This window comes from Girardinichthys multiradiatus, chromosome 11 (assembly GCF_021462225.1).
Source record: "Girardinichthys multiradiatus isolate DD_20200921_A chromosome 11, DD_fGirMul_XY1, whole genome shotgun sequence".
In the NCBI taxonomy this organism is placed as follows: Eukaryota; Metazoa; Chordata; class Actinopteri; order Cyprinodontiformes; family Goodeidae; genus Girardinichthys; species Girardinichthys multiradiatus.
Window position 1 is genome coordinate 40,285,626 of NC_061804.1, and position 27,725 is coordinate 40,313,350.

At 40.0% G+C, this 27,725-nt stretch overlaps 2 protein-coding genes across 2 annotated transcripts; both read right to left on the reverse strand.

The window, feature by feature from the left end:
* Nucleotides 1-3,474: 3,474 nt before the first annotated feature.
* LOC124876487 (collagenase 3-like) lies at nucleotides 3,475-6,328 on the reverse strand. Its single transcript, XM_047379316.1, has 10 exons — nucleotides 6,170-6,328; nucleotides 5,771-6,018; nucleotides 5,537-5,685; nucleotides 5,302-5,430; nucleotides 5,038-5,199; nucleotides 4,801-4,924; nucleotides 4,548-4,681; nucleotides 4,295-4,454; nucleotides 4,048-4,151; nucleotides 3,475-3,947 (listed from the first exon to the last, which is right to left on the reverse strand). Exons 1-10 carry the CDS (start codon nucleotides 6,266-6,268, stop codon nucleotides 3,838-3,840), a joined length of 1,419 nt encoding a protein of 472 aa, XP_047235272.1. The 5' UTR covers nucleotides 6,269-6,328; the 3' UTR covers nucleotides 3,475-3,837.
* A 1,788-nt stretch (nucleotides 6,329-8,116) lies between these two features.
* On the reverse strand, nucleotides 8,117-26,186 carry LOC124876752 (neutrophil collagenase-like). The gene is made up of 10 exons (XM_047379743.1): nucleotides 25,932-26,186; nucleotides 21,240-21,496; nucleotides 18,332-18,480; nucleotides 18,123-18,248; nucleotides 17,819-17,980; nucleotides 16,092-16,221; nucleotides 15,874-16,010; nucleotides 15,566-15,725; nucleotides 14,565-14,665; nucleotides 8,117-8,604 (listed from the first exon to the last, which is right to left on the reverse strand). Exons 1-10 carry the CDS (start codon nucleotides 26,061-26,063, stop codon nucleotides 8,474-8,476), a joined length of 1,485 nt encoding a protein of 494 aa, XP_047235699.1. The 5' UTR covers nucleotides 26,064-26,186; the 3' UTR covers nucleotides 8,117-8,473.
* Nucleotides 26,187-27,725: the final 1,539 nt, after the last annotated feature.

Consider the following 27,725-nt stretch of genomic DNA (forward strand, 5'->3'; position numbering starts at 1 on the left):
TGTGAAGACCATCTCAGGTCCTCAGAGATGGTGGTTCCTAAGAACCTGAAGTGGTCCACGGCCGATACAGTGTTGTTGAGGATGGTGAGGGGGGTGTATGGGGGTGGTGTTCTCCGAAAGTCCACCACCGTTTCCACAGTCTTGAGTTGGTTCAGTTCAAGGTAGTTCTGACCGCACCAGTGTACCAGCCGATCCACCTGCTGTCTGTATGCAGACTCATCACCGTCCTGGATCAGTCCAATGACAGTGGTGTCATCTGCAAACTTAAGGAGTTTCACGGACGAATCCGATGAGGTGCAGTCATTTGTATAGAGGGAGAAGAGGAGTGGAGATAGAACACACCCCTGGGGGGCACCAGTACTTATTGATCTGGATCGGGAGAAGATGCTCCCCAGTCTCACCTGCTGCTGTCGGTCCGTCAGGAAGCTGTTGATCCACTGACAGGTGGAGGCTGGGAGCTTCTGGTGGAGGATGTCTGGTATGATAGTGTTGAAGGCCGAGCTGAAGTCTACAAACAGGATCCTGGCGTACGTCCCTGGACGGTCGAGGTGTTGCAGGATGAAGTGTAGACCTAAGTTGACAGCATCATCTGCCGACCTGTTTGCTCGGTAAGCAAATTGCAGGGGGTCCAGCAGGGGGCCTGGGATGTCTTTCAGGTGCTTCAACACCAGCCGCTCAAAGGACTTCATGACCACAGACGTCAGGGCTACAGGCCTGTAGTCATTTAATCCTAGGATGGTGGGTTTCTTGGGAACCGGGATGATGGTGGATCGTTTGAGGCAGGAGGGGACCTCATATTTCTCCAGTGACTTGTTGAAGATCCTTGTGAAGATCGGAGCAAGTTGATGTGCGCAGGATTTCAGGCATGATAGGGAGACGTTATTAGGTCCTCCAGCTTTCTTTGTTTTCATGCGCTGAAAGAGCCTATTTACATCTTCCTCGGAGATCTTTAGTGCAGGCAGAGGATCTGAAGGTAGGGGGTTGGTTGCTTTATGGGAGGAATTTGTTCCTGAATGGGATGTGGAGGGGATAATTTGAGGTGTGACTGGCTTCTTGTCATGTCTGCAGTAGAAGCCATTCAGACGGTTGGCCAGGAGACGACTCTGTTCAGGATGGGTGGAGGGGCTCTTGTAGGCAGTCAGGTTTCTCAGACCAGTCCATACAGCTGAAGCATCACCAGTAGAAAGGTTGTTCTTAAGCTTCTCACTGTAGCTTCTCTTAGCTGCTTTGATCTCTTTTGTTAGTCTGTTCCTGGCCTGCCTGTACCGCGCCCAATCTCCACTGCTGTGAGGTTCTTCCTTTTCCCTGCGCAGATTCCTGAGGTGTGGAGTAAACTTATTGTTCCCAAAGGTGCAGAAGGTCTTGGTCTGCACACACATGTCCTCACAGAAACTGATGTATGATGTCACCACATCAGTTAGTTGGTTTAAGTCAATGGCTGAGGTTTCAAAAACAGTCCAGTCTGTGCATTCAAAGCAGGCCTGTAGCATCTGCTTTGATTCCTCAGTCCACTTCTTAACAGTGTGAACCTTGGGTTTGGAAGCTCTTAGGTCTGTAGGTTGGGATGAGGTGGATTAGATAATGATCCAAAAAACCCAGAGCAGCCCTGGTAACTGCATGATATGAGTCCTTTAAAGCTGTGTAACAATGGTCCAGTGTGTTTTTATCTCTGGTGGGACACTTAATATGCTGTCTGTATTTGGGGAGTTCATTGGAGAGGTTAGCGCTGCTAAAATCTCCCAGTATTATGATGAAAGAGTCCATGTATTTTTTCTCCAGGTCTGTAATCAGCTCAGCAAGATGTTTTTCAGCAGCAGAAGTGCAGCCATGCGGTGGAAAATATGAGCCGATTATTATAAACGAGGAAAACTCTCTCAGTGAATAAAACGGTTTACAGATTATGGAAAATGACTCCAGATCCGGGCTACATGTTTTTCCCAGCACTTTTACGTCTCTGCACCAACTTTCATTTAAATAAAAGCAGATTCCGCCTCCTCGCCTCTTCCCCGATAGCTCCGCGCTGCAATCTGCTCTGAACAGCTGGAAGTCCGGCAACAGCAGTGCGCGGTCCGGGATGTTTTCACTCAGCCATGTCTCGGTGAAGCAGAGAACCGCTGATCCGCGGAGGTCCGTGTTTTTACCGGTGAGGAGAAGCAGCTCGTCCATCTTGTTGTTTAGAGAGCGGACATTTGCCAGGTGGATTGAAGGCAGTGGTGTGCGAAGTCCTCTTTTACGGAGCTTTACCAGCGCGCCAGCTGAGAAGTTCCTCTCTACTGAATGAGACCACAGGATTTTGGCCCGAGACCACAGTACTGTGGCTCGAAAAACATAAAAACACACAAAATACAAAAACAAAGAGAGAACGAAGCTCCGAGGCTGTCATCGTCGGCACCATCTTGGTTGATGGTTGGTGTTCATCAAACTCTGTCTTAGAGCATTTTGCGCTGGCCCTATCACCTAACACAACGGCCACACATTTTTGGCAGCTCTGGCACCCCATAAATGTCGATACACCCATTGGAAGCACTCACGTCACTGTCTACAGCAATGCAAATAAGGATCAAAAATGCCTTAACATTGTTGCACTGACTAATGTTGGGCCACCGCCATTTTGGTCGGGTAAACGGCTGTTACTACGCAGCTCAACAGGCGTCGCAGCTCTGACGTTAATTATGATTTTGAATTATAATTTTGATAAATATTTATAATCAATAATCATAATCTCTTGCATAGATGACGTATAGTAGCCTACATGTCAAAGGCATCCTCTATGCTGTCTCAGTGTTTCTTTATATATGTTATGGTATCAAAGCCAGAGTGCTATAAATATTTTAAATAATGCAATTATAGTCATGATAAGGAACACATTTTTAGAAATATGCTAGTCTTTAATTCAGCATTTTTGTGTTAAAGTTATGCAATAAACTGTTATATTTTTATTCAAGGTCATTATACAATCAGAATCCCATATCTAATCATAACCCATTTATTTTAATTAGATGAGCTGGTGTATAAAAACATGCAAAACGTAGAACTTAGCTCTGGGCATAACATGTCATGTAATCAGTTTTTATTATTTAAGATGTTTTTTGAGTAAATATAATGGTTGTCTTCAAATTATAATATATTTATATGTAAAAATACACCTTTTTTCATAATGTAATTTTATTTTAAAAATTACTTCATGTTTGCATACAAACAGTCATAGACACTGGACAAACAATTCTCCACATTTGTGCAACAAACAATTTGATTTAACGTATTAAAAGGAAATAGTAATAGAAATAGCAGAAATAATTACATTTTCCAAATATTTTAAATTACAATAAATTACAATAAAAATAATAAAAACACATTTTGGCATAAAAAAATACTAGTTTAACAGAATACTTTATAGAAAGTTGTGTGACAATACAACAGCATAAATAGGCTGTGTTATAAATTATGGATGGAATTCTGAAATTAAGCACCAGGTGTTTTTTGTCATTTTATTTTTCAATTACCTGTTTTTTTCATACAGTCAAAAAGTCATGACAATTGGACACACAAAATGATAACACTGTTCTTACTGTTCGATTGAAATTATTTAAACATAAAAGCAAAAAGTAACAAAGCCAAAACAGCAATAATTTAACAATCTAAATATATAAGGCAAAAATTAAAGCTGGAATATAAAAAAAAACAGTTTGGCATTAAAAAATCATTATTAACAGAATAAAGAGTCAATTATTTAACTAAAACTGTGTGGCAATACAACAGCATAAATAGGTTCTATTATAATAAATTATGGATGGAATTCCGGAATTATTGTATCTTCATTGCTATGGCAAAGCTGATCTAATAGTTGGTGCACGGCAGGAAGTAGCTGTTACTAAGCACCCGTAACATCCGCCCAGTCCTCAAGCTGAACTCATACATGTAGGGACCACTGTAGAGGTAGGTGAAACCTGCAGACCAGAGGTGCTACATGTTAGTGTTACAGAATAAACAGGGTCACTGCTGTCATTTAGTCATTTCATTAGTCTTGTGTGTTTAACAGCTACTCACCTCTGTACTCTAGAGCTGCTGTCACCTTGCTGGTCATTCCAGAGAAGGTTTCATCTACTCGCTTGGGGAATCCTGCATCCATTCTCTTCCTAGTCTCATCATAGCTAAAAAAGAGTAAATAAAAAAATCAGTCTTTCCTATTAATAAGCTAGGAAACACTCCAAAAGAGAACACTCCAGGCCCTCTGCTGGGCTGTACTTTAAATTAACACAATTCACAATTCATTTCAGGTCTTGCTTGAACACACCTGTAGTAATTGCTGCCAACAAAGAAGAGAGTCTTGCCAGTTTCTGGGTCATAGAGGGCTGCATCAACTTTCTTGACATTCTTGGGCAAACCAAAGGTGGAAATTGATTTGGGATAGTCCTGTACAAGATCATACCCACTGAAAGCCCAAACTCTACGATCTGTCAAGAAAAAGTTCAAAGTAGTTTTTGAGATGAAGCCATTTGGGCAATACATAAAAATGCCACCACTGAACAGAGACAGAAATCAAATACCTTTAAAGAGAAGAACTTTGTCTGACTGTTGACTCTCATAAGCAGCATCAACACTGTCAGGGGCATCGGGCCAGAAGTTTGCAATGAGAGTTTGCTGAGGTGTGTTACTCTGAGGGTAGCTACGCCAGAAAAAGCTGAGAAGAGACACATAAAGAAACTTAAAACACATGTAGGAGAGGTTTTTATACAAAAAAAAACTCATTGTTAGTTGACTCCAGCTTTGAGTTATTGGAGCTTTACATTTCTACCATACCTGTTCTTAAAGAAGAGCGTCTCTCCTCGTAGTGTGGCAACAGCATCCAAGACCAGGTTGGAGTCACAGGCATCAGGAGTGGGTGGAGCAGTTGGTCCAGGAGGAATTGGATCCTTGTTCGCACCTGGAAAATAGATGGTGTACTACAGCTGAGTCAGAGAAATCAGTGACAGAGAATTTATTCAAGGATTTCAGTCCAGTGCTAGTTTGTTCAAGCAGGCATTTCTTGGTACTAACCATACAGTGACTGGATCCCTCTGACATCATCCTGCGGCAGAATGAACCTCTCTGGGTTTTGGTAAGAGTAGATAGGGTACATGAGAGCACCGGGATCTTCAGAGTGGGACAAGCCCAGAGAATGGCCAAACTCATGGGCAGCAACCATGAAGAGGACGTAGCCTAAAGCCGGACAAGGCAAATGAGTTACACGTTTTCTAGGTTGAATCAGGTCACAGTAAGTGCTGACAGAGTGGTCGCTGACTGTGTAAAGAATAAACTTACCTGTGTTGGAGCGGAAAGTAAAGGTCTCATCATCATCAAAGTGAGCGTCTCCTCCAATGCCGGAAGAAGGAGCAAAGGCGTGGGCAAGAGTGCCATCAGGGCCGTCAAAGGGGTAAAAATCACCATGTGCTGTTTGAAAGAACATGTTTCATGTCAATTTCAACAATGAAAGAAAAAAAAAAAAAGATTTCAAGAACATCCAATACAGTAACCATGAAAACAGTTTTATACTCACCACCGCGACCAAAGGAGATCATGATGTCTGCTGTGCCACTGTAAATTCTTGTGAATCTGAGGGGAGTAACTTTGGCCCAAACCTGAAGAGCTTTCTCCATGGAGTCATCCACCTCTGCTGCAGTCATGTCCGGTGTGTAGTTCTCTATCCTGTAAAAAGGAGAAAAAGATTCACCATTACCTACATCTTCAGTAGTAAACATCTCTAAACAGCTGCTGTCCTTAGATCACACACCTGTATGTGAGGTCGTTTTTACCCCATTTCAGATTGTTTCCAAAAGTGGAGAATTGAGCAATCTCTACATCTGGAACACCACAGCGTGGCTTCTTCATCATGGCCAAGGTGTCAGCATCCAGGTTCCCTGTGACCTGAAGGCCAAAGAATTTTTGCATCTCCACCAGCTTCTTAGCCACTGAACTGATGCCACTTCTGAACGCAGGACCACTTTCCTCTGTCAGGTTGAAAAACCTCTTCAGGTAATGCTGGTGGAGAGAAAGAGACTTGTTTGCCTAAACATGAACAACTACGACCACAAAAAGAGGCTTTTGTCTGTCGCTCTCCATGTGTCAGTGAAAACATAATATGCAGAATTATCTAAGTAGACAAATGTAAGATCAAACCAGGTTTACATACCTCTGCAAACTGTTCATCCTGCACTGTAGGTTGCGACAATGGCATGCAGAACACTGCAGCTGAAAGGCTCAGGAGAAAACTCAGAGTGAATGTCTTCATGTTTCCTTGTTGAACTCAACTTGTGTCTCCCACCTGGAGAGAGCTGTTATATAGGTCCTGGACAGGGTGTGTTGAGCAAACATACTTGACTGAGTGACTCGTGCTCCTTTTATGGATAAGAGAGGAAGTTTGCTACTGATTGTTCATCCGAGACAAAATTTCCCCATTTAAAAGAGAACAAAAGGGAAGACAGGTTTCAATATGTTGCAGTATTATTCATTTAATTATTTCTGGGTTCTGGGTCTAACCTTGGGTCTCCTACGAATGGGACATCCCCTCAAGGAAGGTGTTCATGAAGCTACCTGATGCTCCAACAAACTCAGTCGGTTGCTTTCTCTGAGCAAGAGAAGCAACTCTAGTTCAAGTTAGCTCCAAATGGTGGAGCTCCTTACTCTATCTCTGAGTGTGCCCAGCCACTCTACACAGATAGTTCATTTTAGCAGCTTGTATCTGGCACACCATTATTTTTTTTATGATCCAGAATTCTTGATCTTAGGTGGTGGTCGAAAAGCAGATGGATGTAATAAGTATGAGCTGTGTTTTTTAGATGAGCTCTTTGCACTGCACCTAAAACTGTGAATTGCTTCATTGCTTGCTGGAGGTTGTGGCCTAAAGACGCTAACAGAAACACATCTGCAAAAACCAAAGACGAAAATAAAAATCTAAAATAAAAATCCAGAAAATCACATTGTTTAATTAAGTTATTCATTTACATTTTATTGCATAAGTATTCACCTAACAACCAGTAAGAATCCCAGCTCTCACAGGCCAGTTAGAAGCCCTCCTGTTCTCCACCTCATTACCTGTATTAACTGCAACTGTTTGAAGTTGTTATCTGTATAAAAGACACCTGTCCACACACTCAATCAAACAAACTCCAACCTCTCAACAATGGCCAAGACCAGAGAGCTGTGTGAGGACATCAGGGATAAAATAGTAGACCTGCACAAGGCAGGGATGGGCTACAGGAAAACAGCCAAGCAGCTAAAAGTCCGTATTGCTCAGCGACAGCCCCGAAACCTGAAGGATCTGGAGAAGATCTGTGTGGAGGAGTGATCCAAAAACCCTGCTGCAGTGTGTGCAAACCTTGGAAAGAGCTAGATGAAACGTCTGATATCTGGAATTGCAAACAAAGGTTCCTGTACCAAATATTAAGCTTTGTTTTTCTGATGTATCAAATACTTATGTCATGCAATAAAATGCAAATGAGTTGCTTAAAAATCACACAATGTGATTTTCTGGATGTTTCTTTTAGATTCCATCATTCATAGTTGAAGAGAACCTATGATAAAAATGAAAGATTTATACAGGCTTTGCAAGTGGGAAAACCTGGAAAATCGGCAGTGTATTAAATATTTGTTCTCCTCGCTGTAAGTGTATGAATGTGGCCCGTTCTGCCATCCAGTTTTACGTTTTCTCAAAGTAAAGTTGCAGCTCATACTGCCTTTCAAAGCAAGACTTTGATACCAAGATGGGGCTTTTATGTTTACAGATCTAAACTCTGAAAGCATGATTGATTCTACTGTAACTGTAATTTCGATAGAATACTGAGGCTCATCGTTGCTATATGATTAAAAAGAAAACTACTTTACTCCGCTGTTTTTTTTCTTATTAGGATTAGGGAGTTTTGTGAGTCACCAGGTGATTTTTTTGTTTTATCCCCATAGATCTGTATTAATCTAAGTCTAGTATGTTCTGCATTCTAAATGGAAAGCTACATTTTGTCAACAGCTGCACAACACCAGTACTGAGAGAAACAGCAATGACTCTACTGAGCCATGTGCAATCTAAAGGAAATTGATCAAAAACAGTGATTGCAGATACTTACTTAAAAATGTGTTTCAGTAATAAATAAAACCACATATTATTTATTGTTTTAAGCATAAACATACCTGACATTAGGTTTCTCCATATAACAATCACTGATCACAATGTCATAGTTTCAGAAAGATTTTAAATATAGATCTCTTTTTTTACTTAATTATCCAATACAAGTATGGCTCTCACTCATTTCATTCAACAGTTCGATAAACAGTAAAAATCCCCTTTCTTACAACACTGTTGCACACTGAGGTAAGCCTTTTAACCACTTCCCTGCATTATTTATTATTTCTCAGAATTAGGTACATTGTGGTTACTTCTGGAGAGATCCAGTTTTCAGTGAACACACACACACTGCCCTGTCATCATCAGGTTATTTCATCATCAGAGTGTGTCATCATTGCTCTTTTCCATTTTGCAGTCCAGCAGACCATTAGCACTGCTGACGGAGACGACACGGTTCTGGACAAAGTCGTATTTATATTGCTTGTTTCCCTGGAAGAAGTTCACAAATCCTGTAGGAAATCAAGAATTGATAATGAGGTTCAGATACAATGCTTTGCAAAAGTATTCACAACCTTTAACTTTTTTGACATTTTGTCTCATATAACCATAAGCCTTGATGCATTTTATTGGGATTTCATGTGACAGACAAACACAATTTAGTGCATAAATGTGAAATGGAAGGAAACAGATATTCATAGTTTTAAAAATGAATTTGCAAATATATCGGAAAATGTGAAGTGCATTTGTGTTCAGCTCCCCTAAATAATTCTGTGCAACCAATTGCATTTATAGGTGAATTAATTAGTAAGTGAACCTGTGTGTAATTTAGTATAAAGCTAGCTATTCTGTGAGGCCTTACAGTGGAGGTTAAAGAACATTAGAGAACAAACAGCAACATGAAGTCCAAGGAACACAGCCATGAGGTCTGGGAGAAAGTTAAGGAGAAGTTCAAAGCGAAGTTAGGTTAGAAAACAAAATCACAAGCATCTTCCAGAGCTCTGTTCAATCCATGAAAATACAATGACAAAACTGCAAACTTTCCCAAACATGGAAGCTACCTGAACTAACAAGTCGGGCAAGGAGAGCATTAATAAGAACAACAACCAAGAAACCCAAGGTATCTCTGGAGGATCTGCAAAGATCCAGAGCTCAGAAAGGAGAATCTGTTGATTGGACAGCAATCTATAAACACTCCACAAAGTTGGCCTTTATGGAAGACAACAAAAAAGCATTTGTTAAAAGAAAATCATTAAAAGTCCCATCTGCAGTTTGTTACAACCATGTAACGGATACAGGAATCACAAGGTTCTCTGGCGACAGAAGACCAAACCTGAAACCTTTTTGGCCTATGGGTGGCAGATAACTAAGACTCCAGCCTAAACACACTATCCCCACTATCATACATAGAGGTGGCAACATCATGCTGTCATGATGCCTTTCTTCATCAGGGAAAAGGAAGCTGGTCAGAGTTGTTGGGAAGATAGATGAAGAAATGCAGAGCAATACTGGCATGGTAAGCCATTCTCTAATGGGGAGTTTGATGGAATCTGCAGTGCTAATTTGTCCTGAGAAAAAGATACGTTTGCAAATGTGTCCCACTCGAGGCTCACTGAAATGAGGCAAATTGAGGACATCGTGAAGAATTTAGTGCCTCAGCTGCAGAAAACAAATAATTTTGAGTTGTTTTTCTGGCTCTGGAGGAAAGTTGTGATGTCGTGATAAAGTCCATGTACTTACCTTTGTATTTTATTTAACAAAAGACTTCGAGCTGGCAGTTATGTGGCCAATGAAAGGCACTCCAACTGAGAGTGATTTGATCACAGAGGTAAATGCATCCATGCACTCGCTGGGACTAAAATGGGACAAACTGGAAGGCATTACAACCAACGGCTGTCCAGTCCAAATCTGACGCCAAAATAAAGTGACTGAAATGAAACCAGAACAGAAACTGACATTTTTGCATCATATCATTTTAGGAGATGTTGTGCAAGTCTGTGCTAAAAATTAGGCATGTTGACATAACTAAAATAGTAAATTTCATCAGGGGAAGAGCACTGAATCACACACGTTTATTTCACTGATGGAGGATCATGACAGTGAACAAAGCGACATAGTTGCTGTGAGATGGGTCAGCCTGGACAATGTGCTTAAGGGTGTATTCACACCGCTTGTCTGGTCCTGACAAAAAGCGGACATTATTTTTTTTCATTTGGTGCGATTTGTTTTCACATTGTACTTTTTGCAAGAGAACTATTACTTGTCAATAAAGCTACGCGGGTGACGATCATTGCTCCCATTGGACAGGAATGACGGGGGCGGGACAGAACACAGACACGGATATTTAGGAAAACATCTGTAGACGTGCTGCGTGCAGCAACTCTGTTCTGCTTATTTGTGCCGTTATTACAGCTTCAATATTATTGTGAGAGTCAAGAGCAGCTCATTCAACACAGATTTTGTGAAGTTTTATTTATAATTTTGGGACGCCCTTGGAGAATGCATGTGCCCTGTCTCACAACAAGCCAGTAGCGTTGCTAAGCAACATACAGCTTATCAGGTATGATATCAATACAACACACACCTTTGCTACCGGCTACGGTGGCTTGTTAAGTCCAAAGAGACATACATTTTTTGTAGTTGATTCAGATCGGGACTCATTCATAATCAGACCATAAGCTAACCGCACCAGAGTCCATTTGGAAGTGGACCAAGACCACCTCAAAAAGTGGGTCTCGGTCCGGTTGTTTGGCCCGGACCAGGGTTCGCTTGAGTGTATTCACACCTGCACAAAAGGTCCGAACCAAGGGGGGAAATGAACTTTGGTCCGTTTAAAGCGGACCAGAGTTGGCAGGTGTCAAAACACACTTAGAGAGTATGGAACCTCAGAGGAGAGATTCAAAGAAAGAGAAGAACACCCCAGAGCTCTCAGATGCACACTGGATAGCAGATCTGGCCTTTGCTGCACTAATGGATGAACAAAAATACTAAGCTGCAAGGTGAGGGCCTCTTTGTACACTAAGGGCCTGATCTTCAAAGATTGCAAATATGGGGCGCTAAATTGTTTGTACAAAAAAAATTGCATGTGCAATAAGTGGGCGTGATGTTCAAAGATTGCACGACCAATAGAAAACGTGCAAAAGAGGTGCGGACCGCCCCATTTAAATGAAGAAATTGCGTGTGCTACTGGCTGGCTGCTATTGCCCCAAAACAAAAGGAAAAATGAAAAAAAGCTGTGTTGCTTGAGACATGCAGGGGTTGTTGTGCTGCAACATTATAAATGATCCAGTTGCTGATTTTTTCCTTCTGTTCTATTCTGCTTCTGCTTTTCTGGACTGTTAAAGTTTGTTAATTTTTCTCGGCGCTATTCACAGCAGCAGGTTTGTCATCGCAGCCTGTGTCCTGACAAGAATATGTCTCCTTTCTGTTCATTTGTGCGGGGCGCCTCTGAGTGCGTAATTGCACATGGCTGAGGTTGAAGTTGTTCTGTAAGCAGATGCTTTCTGTTTGTGGTGCAGACGGACCCAGTGAGACAAAGACTACATCCTGCTTCGTCTTTAATAAAAATGTTGGATTACAGGCTATTGCGCAGGAGGGCAGAGCTGTGTCCAAAATAGTGCACCCTCCGCCATTGGTGCGCACACAGGGCAACTGGACTGGGCTGGCAGCACCACAGCAGCGCGTACAGCATGTTAACTGTGTTGCTGGACAACAGATTGGCCAATCAATATTGCCAATATAAAAGACAAACATGTCTGTCAATTAATTTATTAGAGGTTTGCTTCCTTGAACTTTTAATTCTTTTTGGAGAATCACAGTGTTCCTTTTTTTTTCAGAGTGTGTTTGAAGAGTTTGGAGTTTATCATAAACAGCCACAATATTTAAGCCTGAATGTAATATTAGCAGCATAAAAACAGATAGTTGTAGGAGTTGGCAATCGTTATATTATAGCTTTGCTAATATTAAAACATGATACCACATAACTTTCCTACAAAGAATTTAAATCAAACATTTATATACATAAAAATAAATCATTTTCCAATGATTTTACTGAATTTGTTTTGTTTGTTTTGCCAATATGTTATTGATATACAACGTGTGGTTGATTGTTTAAATTGTTTTTTGGTGACACGAAATCATTTTTACTGTATAAACCCTCCCCAGGCATATGTTCACATTTAAAGGGTGTAATCAAACTGGTCCATCTCCGGGTGCTCTGTAATGACACAATGTTACTGTCAATGATGCAATGTGTTTTGTTAAGTGACAGTCTTTTTCACCACATGGAATAGGCCGCCCTAAAATGGTGATTTTTCATCTGCTAAAAAAGTGATTTTAGCAGATGAAGCATTTAATCTGCCTTATAATGACTTTATTTATTTCATATTAATTATATTATCCACAACAAAGCACAGTGGGTCCTTTGTATAATGTGCAATTACAGTTAACAGGCTGAGCGTGCTTGATCAGTTATGTGTGCACTTTCCCATGATCAGGTTTGTTCAGCAGATCACACTGACTGCGATGATGTGCTAGAATCGTCTAGATGCAAGAAAAAATTAGTTTTATCATAGGCTTGTTTGTGATTGGCTCCATATCAGACTTTAGATAATCCTACACAGAATGCTCTATTCTCATCTGTTTTTATTATTTTTAGTTTTGACAATCCAAATCTGTTGACACACGTAGAGAAGGTTTTTTCTCTCCCCATCATCTGTCATTCTAGCTATGCCTTCTTCTTGCCACAGTGACAGCAGAGATTTTTGCATACCAGTTAGTACCTGCAAATCTAGACATAAAACAGCACCGCGATCCATTTCTGGTTTGATAAAATGCATTTCAGGTGGTAAGGGATTACATTTGCATATCCTCCTCCCATACATTTGCGAGTTTGGGTCATTATCATGTGTTTTGCATATTCCTGAAGGCAAACACGCTAAAAACTTTGCGCCCACTGTTACACTGAATTTACACACGCAATCCAATTAGCACTTCATTTGTAGATCAGCTTTGCGGACGAAACAGGTTTGCGTTTTGTACACACAAACCTTTTGAAGATCAGGCCCTAAAAGTACAGTTTGGTGACAGCTTTCATGAGAAAGTTGAAGTTTCTTTCAAGTCAATTGGAGGGCAACATTCTCACTCAGGAACAACACTGCAGGAAGTGACACTATCAGCTAATTACATCCGGATGTATTCATCTATGTTAGGGGAACTGCAGGATTAGTTTTCAAGAAGATCTGAAGACTTCAATACAGGTAAGAGTGAAATGATTTCGCCCCCCATTACGTGCACCTAGTCATGTCCTACTTGAAGTCATTGATCTGCTGTCTGATAATCTACTAGCAGAGCATTTTAAGTCACTGTCAGAGTTTTTATTCCTTACTAAAAGAGGAAATCTTTGAGGAAGCCTGCTCAGAGGATGTTGGTTCTCTTTGTAGCTACCTACATCTATGAACAAACATTCTCACTGATGAAATTTGACAAATCCAGATACAGATCTTTTCTTAGTGATGATCCCTCGTGTGCTGTTCTTTGCATTTCCACCTCAGACTGTTGTGATTCGTAGATGTTTGAGCTTTGTTTTGAGTTTCAGCTACGATAATTATTGTTTATGTTCTCCAGGTGGTGCTTTATTAGATTATTCCATTAGGTTTAGGTTCTTAGTTATTCTTATTTTCTGTTCCTGGTTCATTTTTTGGTTCTGTTATTTTTGGAAGACATTTCAAGTCATCTTTTGCTTCCACTCTCAGCCCTTGCCACCTTCATTCGGTCCACCTACTGTATGCCTATTAGTCTCCTTGTTTGTTCTTCTGTTTACTCCTTGCTAGAAAATAAAGTTTGCCACGCCAAGCTGTCCACGTTAGTTTGTTCATGTCATGCCGGCTCACGTTTTGCCAGTTAGAGGTTTTGTTATTCTATAGATGCAAAGCAGGTGGAGCTTAATACATCATTGGGGACTGAATTCAAAGGTGTGGCACTTTTCAGATTGCATTCGTAAAAACAATAAAATCCCAATAAAATACACTGACGTTTGTGGCTATAAAATAAAAAATAAATGTGGAAAAATCAAGGGTAAGAATCCTTTTGCAAAACTCTGTGCATAATGATGCTCATTAAAATAGTTAGATGTTGCATGTAACAAGTGCAGATTTAATTTTATTGGTCTAAAGCTAATTGTACCATTAGGAGGGATATTACATGTTTATATACATGTTTATATACCATGCTTAAAAAACTGTTATTGACTTATGATAACATATATATATAGACTTGAAAACGGATTCTGCTTAAAAACTGTAAAAATATAGCCACAGATTAGAGTGAAAGATGGATTATGATAACATTTTTTATCCCAAAAATAAAACTCTAAGCTCTGTTTTTGTAGAATCTTTTATAAAAACAACTTCAATTGCATTTATATGTGTTTTGTCCACAAAGAAAAAAAACACAGGAGAGATTATTTAACTACCCTCATAGAAGATAGCTGCATCTACAGGGAATGGAATTCCCGGCCACTGTTGCTCAATCAGCATTGATGATCCGTCCATCACACCCTGCTGTTCATTGTACCTAAAGTGACACACAACAGCATCATGGGTGACAGATGTGTCTTGCTTCTAGGTTTCAGTGGGTTACAAAATAATACACGGTGGGACATTTTATTTAACAAGCACTTGATGCACGTAATTACTAAGATCCTTCTGCATTCACATGGGAAAAAGTTTGTGTTTTTATTTCAACATCTCTGAAAAGGAAGTAGAGCATCTGGTCTGCTCTAGTTTAACCAATAACACAGACTTTGTCATGATTCCAATGAATAATGCTACCCCAAACAGGAAGATTTGTAGATATGGACAATACAATGTCTTTTATAATAAAAATGATTTTAATTTCACCGAATTCAGCAAAAGCTTAGATCCATTTAGAGTTATGTGCATGGTAAAGATTTTACAGATGAATGTTAAAATAGGCATTCTGGCACAGAGGAGACAAGGTAATAAGGTCTGTCAACTTCTATATCATCCTGTCCTTGATAAAACAGTATACAGTCATATTCAATAACTTAGAATATGCTTTCAGATAAATCGCATACCTTTAAGCAGGTATTAAACATACTTTTCATTAAGCCCACATTTCTGTTTTAATATTTTTTTCTTGGTCTGATACAATATTCTAATCTCAATTGTCATATATTAAAGTACATCACAAACCACTCCTTTAAGACCTCGGAAAACCTAATCAACTAATGACATAAGATACCTCTAATCAAAATGTAGTTTTAGAAAAGTTTCCAGGTATTTATACCAACACATTCATGTGTCACTGTACTTATGGAAAGTACCGTTAGGTGAGAATCTCAATTAGATTCCATGTTATCTAGATCTAATGTAAGTGGTGTTATCCATGTATCCTAGCATGATAGAAATACCCAAATCAATGGAAAAGATGGGATGCACTGATATAACCTACCTCCAACACTCATGGCCAGTGAAGAACACAGTATAGCGGTTATTTCTGAAGTGCAGAGCAGCATCCACTGACTTTATTCTGTTGGGGAAGCCCAGGTCTGAGATATTTCTGGGAAAACCTTCCTGCAGAATTAACTGCTGTAGTTTCCAGTACTGATCACCTTAAAGAAAAATTAGAAAAAAAGAAAAATGTGTTTATGCTTTAAAAACTCCACACAAACATTTCCTGTGTGCTTGTAGATCAGCTGAACCTTGTTTTTCTAATTCATGTGAAGCTTCTGTCTACAGTTCTTATATATTATATAATACCTTTGAAAAATAAAATAAGGTTTTTCTCTCCATTCTCATACACAGCATCCAAGTAAGATGGTACAGAGTCTGACCACAGGCTGCTGATGAGGGTGATGCTTGTTTTAACAAAATTTGGATGTTTGCGCCACATGAATCTGTAAAGACAGAAACCTTTGAACAAATCCTTCGTCTTTAATAGAAAAAGCGTATCCTTCATACTGAGCAAATGTACACACCTGTCTTTGAAAAACACAACCTCTTGTTGTAATTCAGTCACAGCATCAAAGGACAGATCTGGATCACATTTGTCTGGAGTTCTAGGGGGAGGCTTTTTTAAGAGTAGTGAAGGAAAGTTGGAGTTTATACCTGAGGCAACAGAAAAAACAAAAAAAATCCTTATTAAAACATCACTTTGAACAATGAGTCCCCTCAAATGAAAATAATAAATCAGTGAAAGCTGTCAGGAACAAACATTCACTAATTTCCAAACACTTCTACAAAGAAAGACAGATGAGAAAACTCATCATATAGTAGATTGGGATATTTTGTATGATGTTTTTTCCATGTAGTAGCTGAAATTCTAATGATACAGTGCTAAAACCATTTGAACATAATGCAACTGACAATTTCTAAGAATGCTACTGTATTGTTTAGATTTCAGGCTGTAACTGTAAAAGACTGGATCATGTCAGACCTGAGTATTTGACTAATAATACATTTACTGCACAGTGCAAGTGCTGCTTTCTCTCATCTTCTATGTTCCTTTTTGTTCTCTTAGTAGCCACATTGAGTCTGTTTTTGTTCCACTTTTCTATATTAGTCTATATTGTGAATGGTGGCTCTGTTCTTCTAGCCTAATATATGTCTGGTTCTGATTCTGATGTTTAGGCATTACTCTCCACATGTTGCTTCAACATGCACACTGTTTCTCCTATATTGTTATTCCTGCTTTTCTTGGGCCTGCCACACACAGTAGCTGATGGTAGAGGTGTTCAGATCAGAGCCATCAAAGAGTGTGCAATGTGGGAAAGAGTGCAACACTTGTGTTTGCAGAATTACCCTGTACAACACAAATGTTGCTGCATTTTCCTAACATTTGGAAGTGCAGGCAGAAGCAAGTGGCTGTGAACCGGTTTTTGTTTTTAATTGCAACCCTGGAGGCGGTGACGTTAGATCTGTCTGGTAGTTACAAATAGGTACCAGTAATGCAGAAATCTGTGGATGTTGCATTAGGCTATGGTCCCACCACAAAATGCTTTTGAATAGAGAGCACTCAAAAATGTCTTCTCTTAAATCATAATCTCATGGGGAGGGGGGTTGTGGGAAAATAAATTTCATTTCTATATTTTCACTTGCCTGCTTTAATAATTTAAAAATTTGTCTTCAGATTTTTAACTGTTTACAAAATCTGATGAACCTGAAATAAGCTTTAGCATTTTATAGATATTTGATTATTTATTGCCTTCAGGTTAAGTCATAGATTGCAGAGAGATTACAAATAACTGTTCAAAGATATCAGTCAAATGGGAATTAAAATCTGTGGGGCCACCTGAAGAATGCTGTGGACAAGAATGGTCAATGGAGAACTTTTCATGGTAGAAGATAGGATGTGGGCTGCTGATAGACTCCAAGAACAAATGACTGAATTAGATTGGGTGTGCCCTCATATGCAGCTTTTAGATTTTCGCCTCACAGATTTGTTGTCTCTCAGTGTAACTCTACATTATATCACATCAAGGTGACAAATGTTTTTAAATGGTGTCATTTTTCAGTAACAAAAACCTAGCTTTTTAACAATGGAGTGTTTACTTTTTCTACATATACTGAGTGACATATAAGCATTAACCCTTAAAATTGGAACTTACTTGTTTCCATGTAATTGAAGAACATGTATTGGTTCCACACTGAAAAGCAACTTCTCAGATCCCACAACTGAAACATGGACCTTTGAATTCATGCTCACCGTAAAGACGTTGGATGTTTTTCACATCGTCAAAGGAGAGCTGAAGCTCAAAATTGGGTGCAAAGTTGTAAGCTGGGTACATGATGGATCCAGGGTCAGATGAGTGGGACAGACCAAGAGCATGGCCAAATTCATGAGCTGCAACAACAAGTAGGCTGATACCTGAATCGGGATGACAAGTCATATTGATTCAGAATCAGTACAAAACTTCACTGAAATCCAGTGTAATGTTAGGGTTTTGCTGCTCACATGTGAATAATTCTAATGCAAGAAAGCAGGATTTAATTTTTTTTACTTGACGTACCAGTAAAATTTAAATTCCATTCCTCTGCGGTATCAAAGTGCACATCGCCTCCAATGCCTGAACCAGGGAGGTAGGCATGGGCCAGAATACCCCCTTTACCATCAAAAGGAGCCCTATCTCCATGCTCTGCAAAAAACTTCACTGCATTATCATTTCAGACACTTTATTTTACATTTCAGTATCTGGGGAGATCTAATCACAAAGCTCACCACTGCTGACAAAGGCAATAACAATGTCAGCCTCTCTTCGTTTCCGCTTGTGGAATTTAATCAGGGAAACACTGGACCACAGATTCAGTGCTCCCTTGATGACTTTGTGAATTTTCGTGGCTGGAAACGGTAGGTTTATTCTAGCAATCCTGCGGAGAAAATTGCACAATTCAATGCAATTCATATAAGGTCTTTTGAAATAATATATTTGATTAACACAAAAAAAGAGTAAAACCTTCCTTAAGTTTGCCTTCACAGGCTTGACAAACGCTTATGTTATCCAATGGATGCACAAGCTGCTGCAGGTTCATACAGAAGCCAGGAATCTGAACGCTTGCTTTTAAACAGGTGACAAGGTTCATGAACTAATGCTTTGGATAGTCACTTGATTAGTATATCCTTTTCATTTTGTGTGTCCGCCTTGCCTTTCTGTGGTGTGTTGAGATGCATGGCTGCAAAAAATGACGTCACAACATGGCCAACAGTGGCTTCCAACCTCTTTTAATGAGAGCTCCCCTTCTTGCTTGCATGACTATTGCACAGTGCACACATGCGGAAACTTGCACATACAGCTACCCATGTGCACATTCATGTTTGTGCACACCAGTGGAGGATGCTGGTCTTTCAAGGAGGGGAAGCTCAATTTGAAGATCGCTGATTCGCTCATTTCGCTGTCAATCAAAAAGGGATTCAGCCTCAGACAGATCATCCAATCATCATGCAGAAGCTGAGCATCCAGGCCAGCCCACTGCCCAATAGACCCCCAGAGACGCTGAGCATCCGATAGGTGGGACAAAGCCCAGTATTTTTGCTTCGCTATTGAACTCACTGTTTAAAGCACCGTGAAGCTGCGGGAATGAGTGAGGAAAGCCACGTCGTTACCAGACATAAGAAGATGATTCTGAACAAAAGTTGAGCACGTTGTAGCGCATATTTAGTCAATGACATGTACACACAACAATATATATTTGATCACTTATTTTTTGACATTTTAGGGCAAGCTGAGTTTCCCTTGCAGTCTTAGAGCAATCGCCACTGGTGCACACATATACACAAATACCAAAAGGAAAACAGTTACCTTGTCTTTTGTAATTCTGCACAGGAATTCTATTATTTTTGTGATATTGTGCGGAATCAGGAGACTCCAGTGCAGGCAACCACCACGGAGACATAAAGAAAGGTCAAACAAGTTTATTTTCAGGAAGTGACTGTTTCAGGACCAGTCGTCGTCAGGCCACAGCAGGTCACAGAACTGGAGGAAGAGATGAGCGCGAGTTTAAGGAGGTAAGTGCATGGTGGATTTGCAGTAAGGAGGACGAGTTGATTGTAGGTGAAGGAAGAGGATCCGGGAAGACTGAGTTTGGCTGGCTGGTGAGAGCAGCGAGGAGTTCCTTCCAGGTGGTAAACGGTGTTGGAGGGTGGACAGGCAGAGAGTTTAGCATTAGCTATGTTCCTGGTGCTCTCACCTCTTTCCTTGTATTTGCTGGTCCAGAGAAATGAGGGCATGCTTTAAGTGGTGATTTAGTACACTTAAATATTATCCACCAGACAAAAGACAGAAAAACCAGGCTAGGGCGGTAATCATCGCAGCGAGCAAAAAATCTAACGCCTTCTCCTGGTTTCCAGTAGCATAAGAGTTCTCCCTGATTGCTCGATGAGCAACAGCTGGGTAGTGCTCCTGCCTGTCACACCCTGTGGAAAGAAGTGAGAGAGAAAACTCCACACAAAACACTACCAACCTGCGCTCAGCTCCGTGGCCGGACAATTTTATCTTAGAAAGATTTGCTCTCATTTTGACAACAAGCTCGATTTTGCAATATGTCTTTTTGTCCTCATTCTCCTAGGAAATCTGGAAATGTATATACAATCAGCTTATGATGCTATTCTTTTTAATTCATCTTAGTGTGTTATTATTTTGAATATGTGCAAAACATGTTGACAGCCTGTTTGATATTAAAGTCTGTTAGGGGGACTGGCCCTGCAGATTAGGACAACTCCAAAATATATAGAACGGTCTTCAACAACAGCAGGTTCCTGAAAATTTATCATTAATCCAGCAAGGGTATTACATTACATATACTTCAATAACGTTCTAACGTTCCATAACAGTGACTCAACTATATTGTTACATAATTTCATTGTACATTATGCAAGAGCTCTGTCTGCACAAATGTCGTATGATGTATTACTACACTTGACTTGGCAAAGGCTTGAGGTGGCTGACATGAAATGAGACTTCTGCATCCAACGCCTCTGATGTCGATTCTGACTAATTTAGTTGAGTTTGATGGTGGTTTACATGCTGCTGACGGTGTAAAAAATGCCGTTGTCTTTGTTTTTTGGGGGGGATTTTGATTTTGGAGTCACTAATACTTTTTCTGCATTGAACATATTCTTGTTGAGGTGGTATGTCTAAAATGATTTACAACCAATGTAGTGTGGAAAGAACTGTCGCACAAGCACCCAGACCGGACCCTTAAGTATGAAATCTCTGTTTCCAAATGAGATGGAATCGACCCAAATGCCAGTCGAATGTTGCTGCCTGCAATAATGGAGATTTACTTACATCAGCAGGCAAGAGGCTTGATACTGAATGTAATACTGATGGCTTGGCCTACTTTTTGATTAATGCATCTATCTGACCATTTAGGGGACGTTTCATCCTTAGACATTCAGATGATTTTTAGAGAGGAAGACAAATAACATAAAACAACATGGTGGGGTCACAGCAAAAGAAATCTATCCAATCCTGATGCAGCAGAACACTGCAAAATCAGAACCCTTGATGCCAATATACATGCGCTATTTAGAACAGGAGTCTCAAAGCAACCTCACTTCAAAGATGTGACATGCATTGCTTGTATTAGCATTTAGCCTTAAAGCCCTGGTTTGTGAGCTCTTGTCTCACCTGTAACTGACTGTCTGCTTTGTCCACCGAAATGTGCTCCCATATGGCTCCACATCTGACAGTCCACAGCGCGGCTTCTTCATCACTGCAAGAGTCTCCTTATTGAGTTCCCCATCTGGAGGCAACCCAAAGAAACGCTGCATTTCCTTCACCTTATCACAGAGTCCTGTTGTCCAGTCCAAATCTTCATTATAGTCTGCAGCCCTTTTTTGTCTGTCTGACTTGGGTTGGTAACCATAGAAGTGCTGCAGATATTCCTGTGGAAAACAACTCAAAAAGCTTACTCTGTTTTCCTTTACCACCTGAGCAAAAAGAAGAGGCAACACTGCCTTCCTTATATCTAAATAATATATAAATGTGACTGAAAGTGAAAGGTTTATTTTAGGGTAAATTTGGGGTTTTGTTTCAGGATTGTCTTATGTTTGTCTCCATCCATTTTCCTGATACCTATCAACCTACTGATCAACTTCCCTGTCTCAGTGTGGGGGTGGTGAGATCAAGGCGATGCTCCTTGCTTTCCATAAGGCATGAAGAATTGCATAGAGGTACAAAAAGTTCCGTTTTGGTTTTCAACTGACCAGAGCACCTTCTTCCTCTTTTTTGTTCTCTCCCCTTTAAATGGAGATTTTTTTTCTCCATGCCACTCTGCCATTGTGTCTAAAGATTCTGCCACCTGAGCTGTGGATCTCTGTAGCTCAGCCAGACTGACCAAGTGGCTCTTTGCGGTTGGTTTTGTTGGACAGCCATGTCTTGGTAGGTGTGACGTAATGCCCAACTTTATCTATTTTTAAATGATGGGTTAAACTGTGAGGTGTTAAGTGCTAACCCTGTTTATAACATCTCCACAACTTTCTCACAGACCTGTGTGCTGTTTCTTCATGATGCTGTTTGTTCACAATTGTTCTCAAACAAGCCTCAGAGATCTTCACAGAACAGCTGGACTTATGTTGAAATTAAATTACACACTATTTCTTAATATGGTGGCTTCTAAAGTAAATTGATTGGACTGGACTGTGGATGTATATAACAGTTTTTTAGATTTTTAATTTCAAAACAAAAAGTGAAAGCAATGACATTTTGCTTCCACTTTACAATTATGCTCTACATTGTGTTGGTCTATCACAGAAGATCCCAATTTAGGTACAAGATTGTGGTTCTATAGTGACAAGAATTGGAAGTATGGATACTTTTAAAAGGGACTGCATGGACTAAAAATGTTTTTCAACGTATTTTTCTTGCCTACATAAAGACAAGGTGTGGTCGGCCTGCGATAGCGATCAAATCATATCTTTGGACGTTTGGTGTTTAGAAGGTAGTATTTATGTGATTCTGCAGTGTGAAGTGACTCATGTTTAAACTCAGACAGTAGCGGACATGTTTTCTGGACTTAAGTGACAGTTGTAGTATGAGTATGTTGCAAGAAATGTTGCTGCACACATGTTATTATAGTTGCCAACATTATGAGCTGCTGGAATATGTTCAACATCTGAATTATAACATTTCTATAGTAAACACATGTAGCTGCTTCAGTGTTCAGAGATGTTGTCTAAGCAAGAATGTTATAGTTAAGGAATTTAAAAGTATTCAGATTTAAAGCAAATATGTTCAGTTCTTAAAATAAAGGTCAGTACTGATTAAATTCCCCCAAACAACATCTGCTAAGTTTTTTGTTGACTTCTTTTCAGTTTAGTAACTTAGAAAGTATCGATGTGGGTGCGGCGTTGGTGGTGCAGGGGTTAAGCATGCACCCCATGTATAGACTGCAGTCCTCGAAGCGGCCGTCCTGGGTTCAAGACCTGGAGACCTTTGCTGAATGTCTTCCCCCTCTCTCTCCCCCGATTTCCTGTCTGGCTTCCATATGGCTCTGGACCCAGTGAGGTAGCATGAACTGAGCACCGACCCAACTGAATACACGTTTCCTCTCTTTTCATTGCTGGGTCACGGCAATAGCAACAAGCAGACTTTTTTTTAAATGTTATTCATAACATTTTCATAAACATTCATAAACATAAATACACAACAGGACTGGGAATAATATTACCTAATTACAATCTCATAGTCATAAGAAAGAAACAAAAACACAACAAAGACATGTTCACATATTTAAGACTAAAAAACACAGTAAATAATGAAAGGTCTTTGAAATAAATCAAACAGTTCACAAATTGAAAGAATTTTCCTCTTTCAGTCAGTCATTTTCTACCGCTTATTCCATAGTGGGTTGCGGGGGAGCTGGTGCCTATCTCCAGTAGTCTATGGGCGAGAGGCGGGGTACACCCTGGACAGGTCGCCAGTCCATCGCAGGGCAACACACAAACAACCACGCACACACCTAATGGTTATTTAGTGACCAATTAACCTAACAGGCATGTCTTCGGACTATGGGAGGAAGCCAGAGTACCCGGTGAGAACCCACGCATGCACAGGGAGAACATGCAAACGCCATGCAGAAAGACCCCCGGCCAGGAATTGAACCCAGGACCTTCTTGCTGCACGGCAACAGTGCTACCAGCTGCACCACCGTGCAGCCCATTTTTTATCTATTATACATTCTTAATGTTTATTTTAGCAAAACAGCCAAAACTGGATTTTGTTCTTTGTTCAGATAGAAATAACATTTTCAGATTAAAGCCAACGATGTCATTCTAAAACCCACAAACAACCTCACAACGTCAAATACAGGTTCCAATCTCTCACCATGAGTATAACAAGGAATACTGTCAACACGATCCAAATCATATTCACTTGTGGGTTAAATTCAGCATATTTTGAGTTGCATCTCTAAGCTACCTGCTTAGCGTGTTGTCAAGGAGGCTCGCCTGCCACCTTATCAGAATCGTTGCATATTATAAAATGAGTTTATGTCAGCTACTGCATTTAGGAATAATCGATCTGACCTTAAAGGTTTTCAAGTGTATATTAAGGAAGATTATTCATGACTAAAACATTTTAAATAAATGCCAATTATCTTGTTGCTTCAGGACTGTTCAGAACTACAGATGTTCGTTCTTCCATTTAATTAATAAAATAAAAATTTGCTTGTTTGCATGATATGTAAATTAATATAAAACAGAATAGTTCAAATTTAGCTACTTTGAGTAACTTTATTCATTTGACTACATCATTTTAATCCCTTTTTGCAGTAAAAACATTCATAATTTCAACTCATCTACTTACAATCGAGCCAAATAAATGTAAGTGTGATGTCTTGTGGACTGGAAGGACCTAAACACAAGCAGGGGAAAGGCAGAATCATCATAATGTTGATTTATAGGAAACCTAAAGAAAACATAACTTAGAAGAACAAAATCCTGCATGGAACCGGGAGCAACGGGAGCAATGAAAGCAAAGGGACCAGGACAGTAAACAACAGAGGAAACCAGCAAGGTCTGAATAAAGGCTGGATATTATAAATACTGAGAAGCTTTGATTGGTAGAGCAAGGACATGGTATATCTTAATTGCCAGAATGTAGACATTCACAGAATAAGTGCAAGGAAAGCACAGAGGTCAGGGAAACTAATTAGAGAGGGGAAAGCGGTAAACGTGAGCAAACAATAGGACCATCTAAACACCAGAACCTAAAACTGTACAGAAATACCGGAATAATACAAAACTATGCCGTAAGTACTCAGGATCTTGACACATGGCAACTTGTGACACCAAGTTTAATGGGTAAATTCTGCTTGTTCTATCCATGTTGTAAGAATTAGTTATAACAAGAATAACATTACACTAACCAACACTGAAGAGTTTAGCGCTGTCTCACAGAACTTTTATGCATTCATTGCTGTTTCACTTTAAAACATCCAATTCAGTTAAAATATTACATTTGGTAACCAATTCCATCCCCTAGTTTTAAAGGTAAAACTTAAAGGATGTTTTTCTGGGTAAAACTACATTTGCCTAAAGCAACTCAGCGTGTGGCTGCATGCATATTTTGACTGTCACCACGAGATAATGCTGACTGTGAAGACATATCTCATCTTCCACTGCTGCTGCCTTCTTCTGAAAAAATCCCTGGCAGATTGAACATGGAGCCAGCTGGCTTCCATTCACACGGAGAATCCTGTCTGCCAATATCCACGGACCACATTTTGCTTCAGGTGAAGCTTCAAAAGCAGATTGCACATAGATAAATTAGTTATATAATTATCATTCCAAAGAATGAAATGAGTCTGTTTCACAACCACAATAAAAGGAGTTGAAATAGGACTTGAAATGTAGCTTGTTTAAGATCCCTTTAATATGGCACACTTCCATTTTGCAGAGCAAACTTGCAGCTTTTTTTGAACTTCTTGTAGTTTTTGGAATTTGCATTTATTTTTCTTCTGTCTAATTTCTGTCATTGTAGCATCTTTCTTTTGCAGCATTTTTCTTTTTTTCTGTTTTGGAGTTTGCATCGTTCATGTGTTTGCAGCACCTTTGTGATGCGTTTAGCTGTTTGCTGTGTGTTTGCCTCCGAACTTTTAAGCGGGTCAACTTTAATTTTTTTTTTTGGGGGGGGGGGGGTGACAGCATCACTCATTAGAAATAGCAATTCACTCAGGTTCTACCAATAAGGCCTTAAAGATGTCAAAAAATGACACCTAATATACAAAACTGCATTATCTTAACAGATAAACTTGCAGACCCAGCAGGTTGTATTTCACATATTTACTCATATTGCCTCAACAGATAAAAGTTAAATTACCTCTGCAAACTTCTGGTCAGCCTCAGATAGTCCAATAGGAAGTTGTGAAGGTTGGATGCGGAGGGGTGAAGCCACCACAGGACTCTGGTGGAGCTTCATAAGAGTCAGAACAAGCATGCAGACCAGGTTCATGTTGAGCAGGTAGAAGTGTGAGTAAGAGTATCCGTCAGTGCTGCACAGCTGACAAACAGAGCTGGATGCAAAGCAACCAAAACCACCTGCTTATTATGTGTGAATGCTCCTGTCTCAACAAGAACAGCAAGATGGCCTCATGCACGTCTCCTCAACGTGTCTTTAAATGAAGAAGGAGACCCTCGTATTTATAGACCTTCTCGGAGGAGGAGACCAGACCCAACCAGGCTTATTCTGAATCTTATGTATTCTGTTAACATTCCTGACTTTTTCTACCTGCCCCTTTCTCCACCAGCATTCATGGGAATTGCAGAGCTGCCTTAACCTGCAGGGGGGACATTTACAGCAAAAACAGTGAGATTAGTAAGAATTTTACTGAAAGTAACAACAAAGATCCTGCAGATATTATATTCAAAATTCCATTGAATGAATCACCGACAAGCTTTGACTGTGACAAATTGTGTTTTGGTGCTTTAGGATTTTTATTTTCTTGACCACTTCTATGTTATGCAAAAGAACAATACAATTTTTTTTAGAAGGCCTAACATTTTTCCCGCATTTCATGCCAATCTCTTAGATACATTTGAGATCAGTTTTGGACAAAATCCTGACTGATGGATTCTTGTTTGTTTGGTATTTGGAGATAATTAGAATTTGTTGGCTGTTGTTTTTCCACCCAGCGTGTGAGAACCGACCACTGGTTCTCAGTAGGGTTAAGATTTGAATGGCTTTCCTGACACCAGGAGCAAAATATCTATGCCCCAATCTTTGAACCACTTTATCACGTGTGCCTTGTCATGTGGTGCTCCATCATGTCAGCAAATACACTGTAAATAAACTGTGAGTAAGCTCACTCCTATGGATGAGGGACCACCCCACAGGATGCTGCACTGATGATATGACACAAATCTTATCTCGCCAGAGCTTCCAAAACACTAGATAGTCATCCAAGAAGTTCATGAGTTTTTTTCCGCCTTCCACCCTTGTTGTACTTATCACCTGCTGCCAATGCTTAGCAAGCTTTGCATTGGTGGCGATATGTTCCTGTTGCGAATTTCCCAGTAGGAGATGGTCCCGGTGTTGGACATTGTAACTCCCTCGAAGCATCGACAGACGCAAGTGATTACTTATATGGGTTTATTGACAGTTTTAAGTCCATCTTCAAGCAGCAAGTCCACCGTGAAAACTAAATATAACAGATGCAAATTCAACTGACAGAAACTGCACGTATGGCACAAAATTACGTTTACAAATGCCATATAACAGAAAACAAATGAAATGCCTCATTGGCTATGTGCTCCAAAGGAACAAACGCTGTAGGTCTCAAACGTTTTCAGTTAATAGAACACCAGCTTGTCCCCAAATGCTCTTCCATGTCAAAACACTGCTCTAACAACTTCCTGGATGTAAGAGCCCTTCAAAATAAAATCCCTCTCAACCCTTTGCATACAAAATGAATATAAAATAAATACAATTAATACATAAAAATCATGCCAAAGATCATTTTCTGCAGTTACAGACATCCTCAACCCTTCCACACAGCAGCTCAATCTATCATCTTGAAGCTCCAAATGCTCCAGAAAACACTTCCTCCTTAGCAGCTATGTCTTTGGAGGTAACTGTTGATTACACAAAAAGACAAGGATTTCAAATACATCTGCC

Coding starts and splice junctions, on each gene's coding strand:
- LOC124876487 (XM_047379316.1), bottom strand. CDS start 6,268: ATGAAGACATTCACTCTGAGTTTTCTCCTGAGCCTTTCAGCTGCAGTG. Junction 4,925..5,037: donor AGGGATCCAGTCACTGTATG/GTTAGTACCAAG, acceptor TCTATTTTCCAG/GTGCGAACAAGGATCCAATT. Junction 4,152..4,294: donor GTTGGCAGCAATTACTACAG/GTGTGTTCAAGC, acceptor ACTCTTTTTTAG/CTATGATGAGACTAGGAAGA.
- LOC124876752 (XM_047379743.1), bottom strand. CDS start 26,063: ATGAACCTGGTCTGCATGCTTGTTCTGACTCTTATGAAGCTCCACCAG. Junction 18,481..21,239: donor AAGCAGACAGTCAGTTACAG/GTGAGACAAGAG, acceptor TTTTCTCCGCAG/GATTGCTAGAATAAACCTAC. Junction 14,666..15,565: donor ACTGGCCATGAGTGTTGGAG/GTAGGTTATATC, acceptor GTGTCACTTTAG/GTACAATGAACAGCAGGGTG.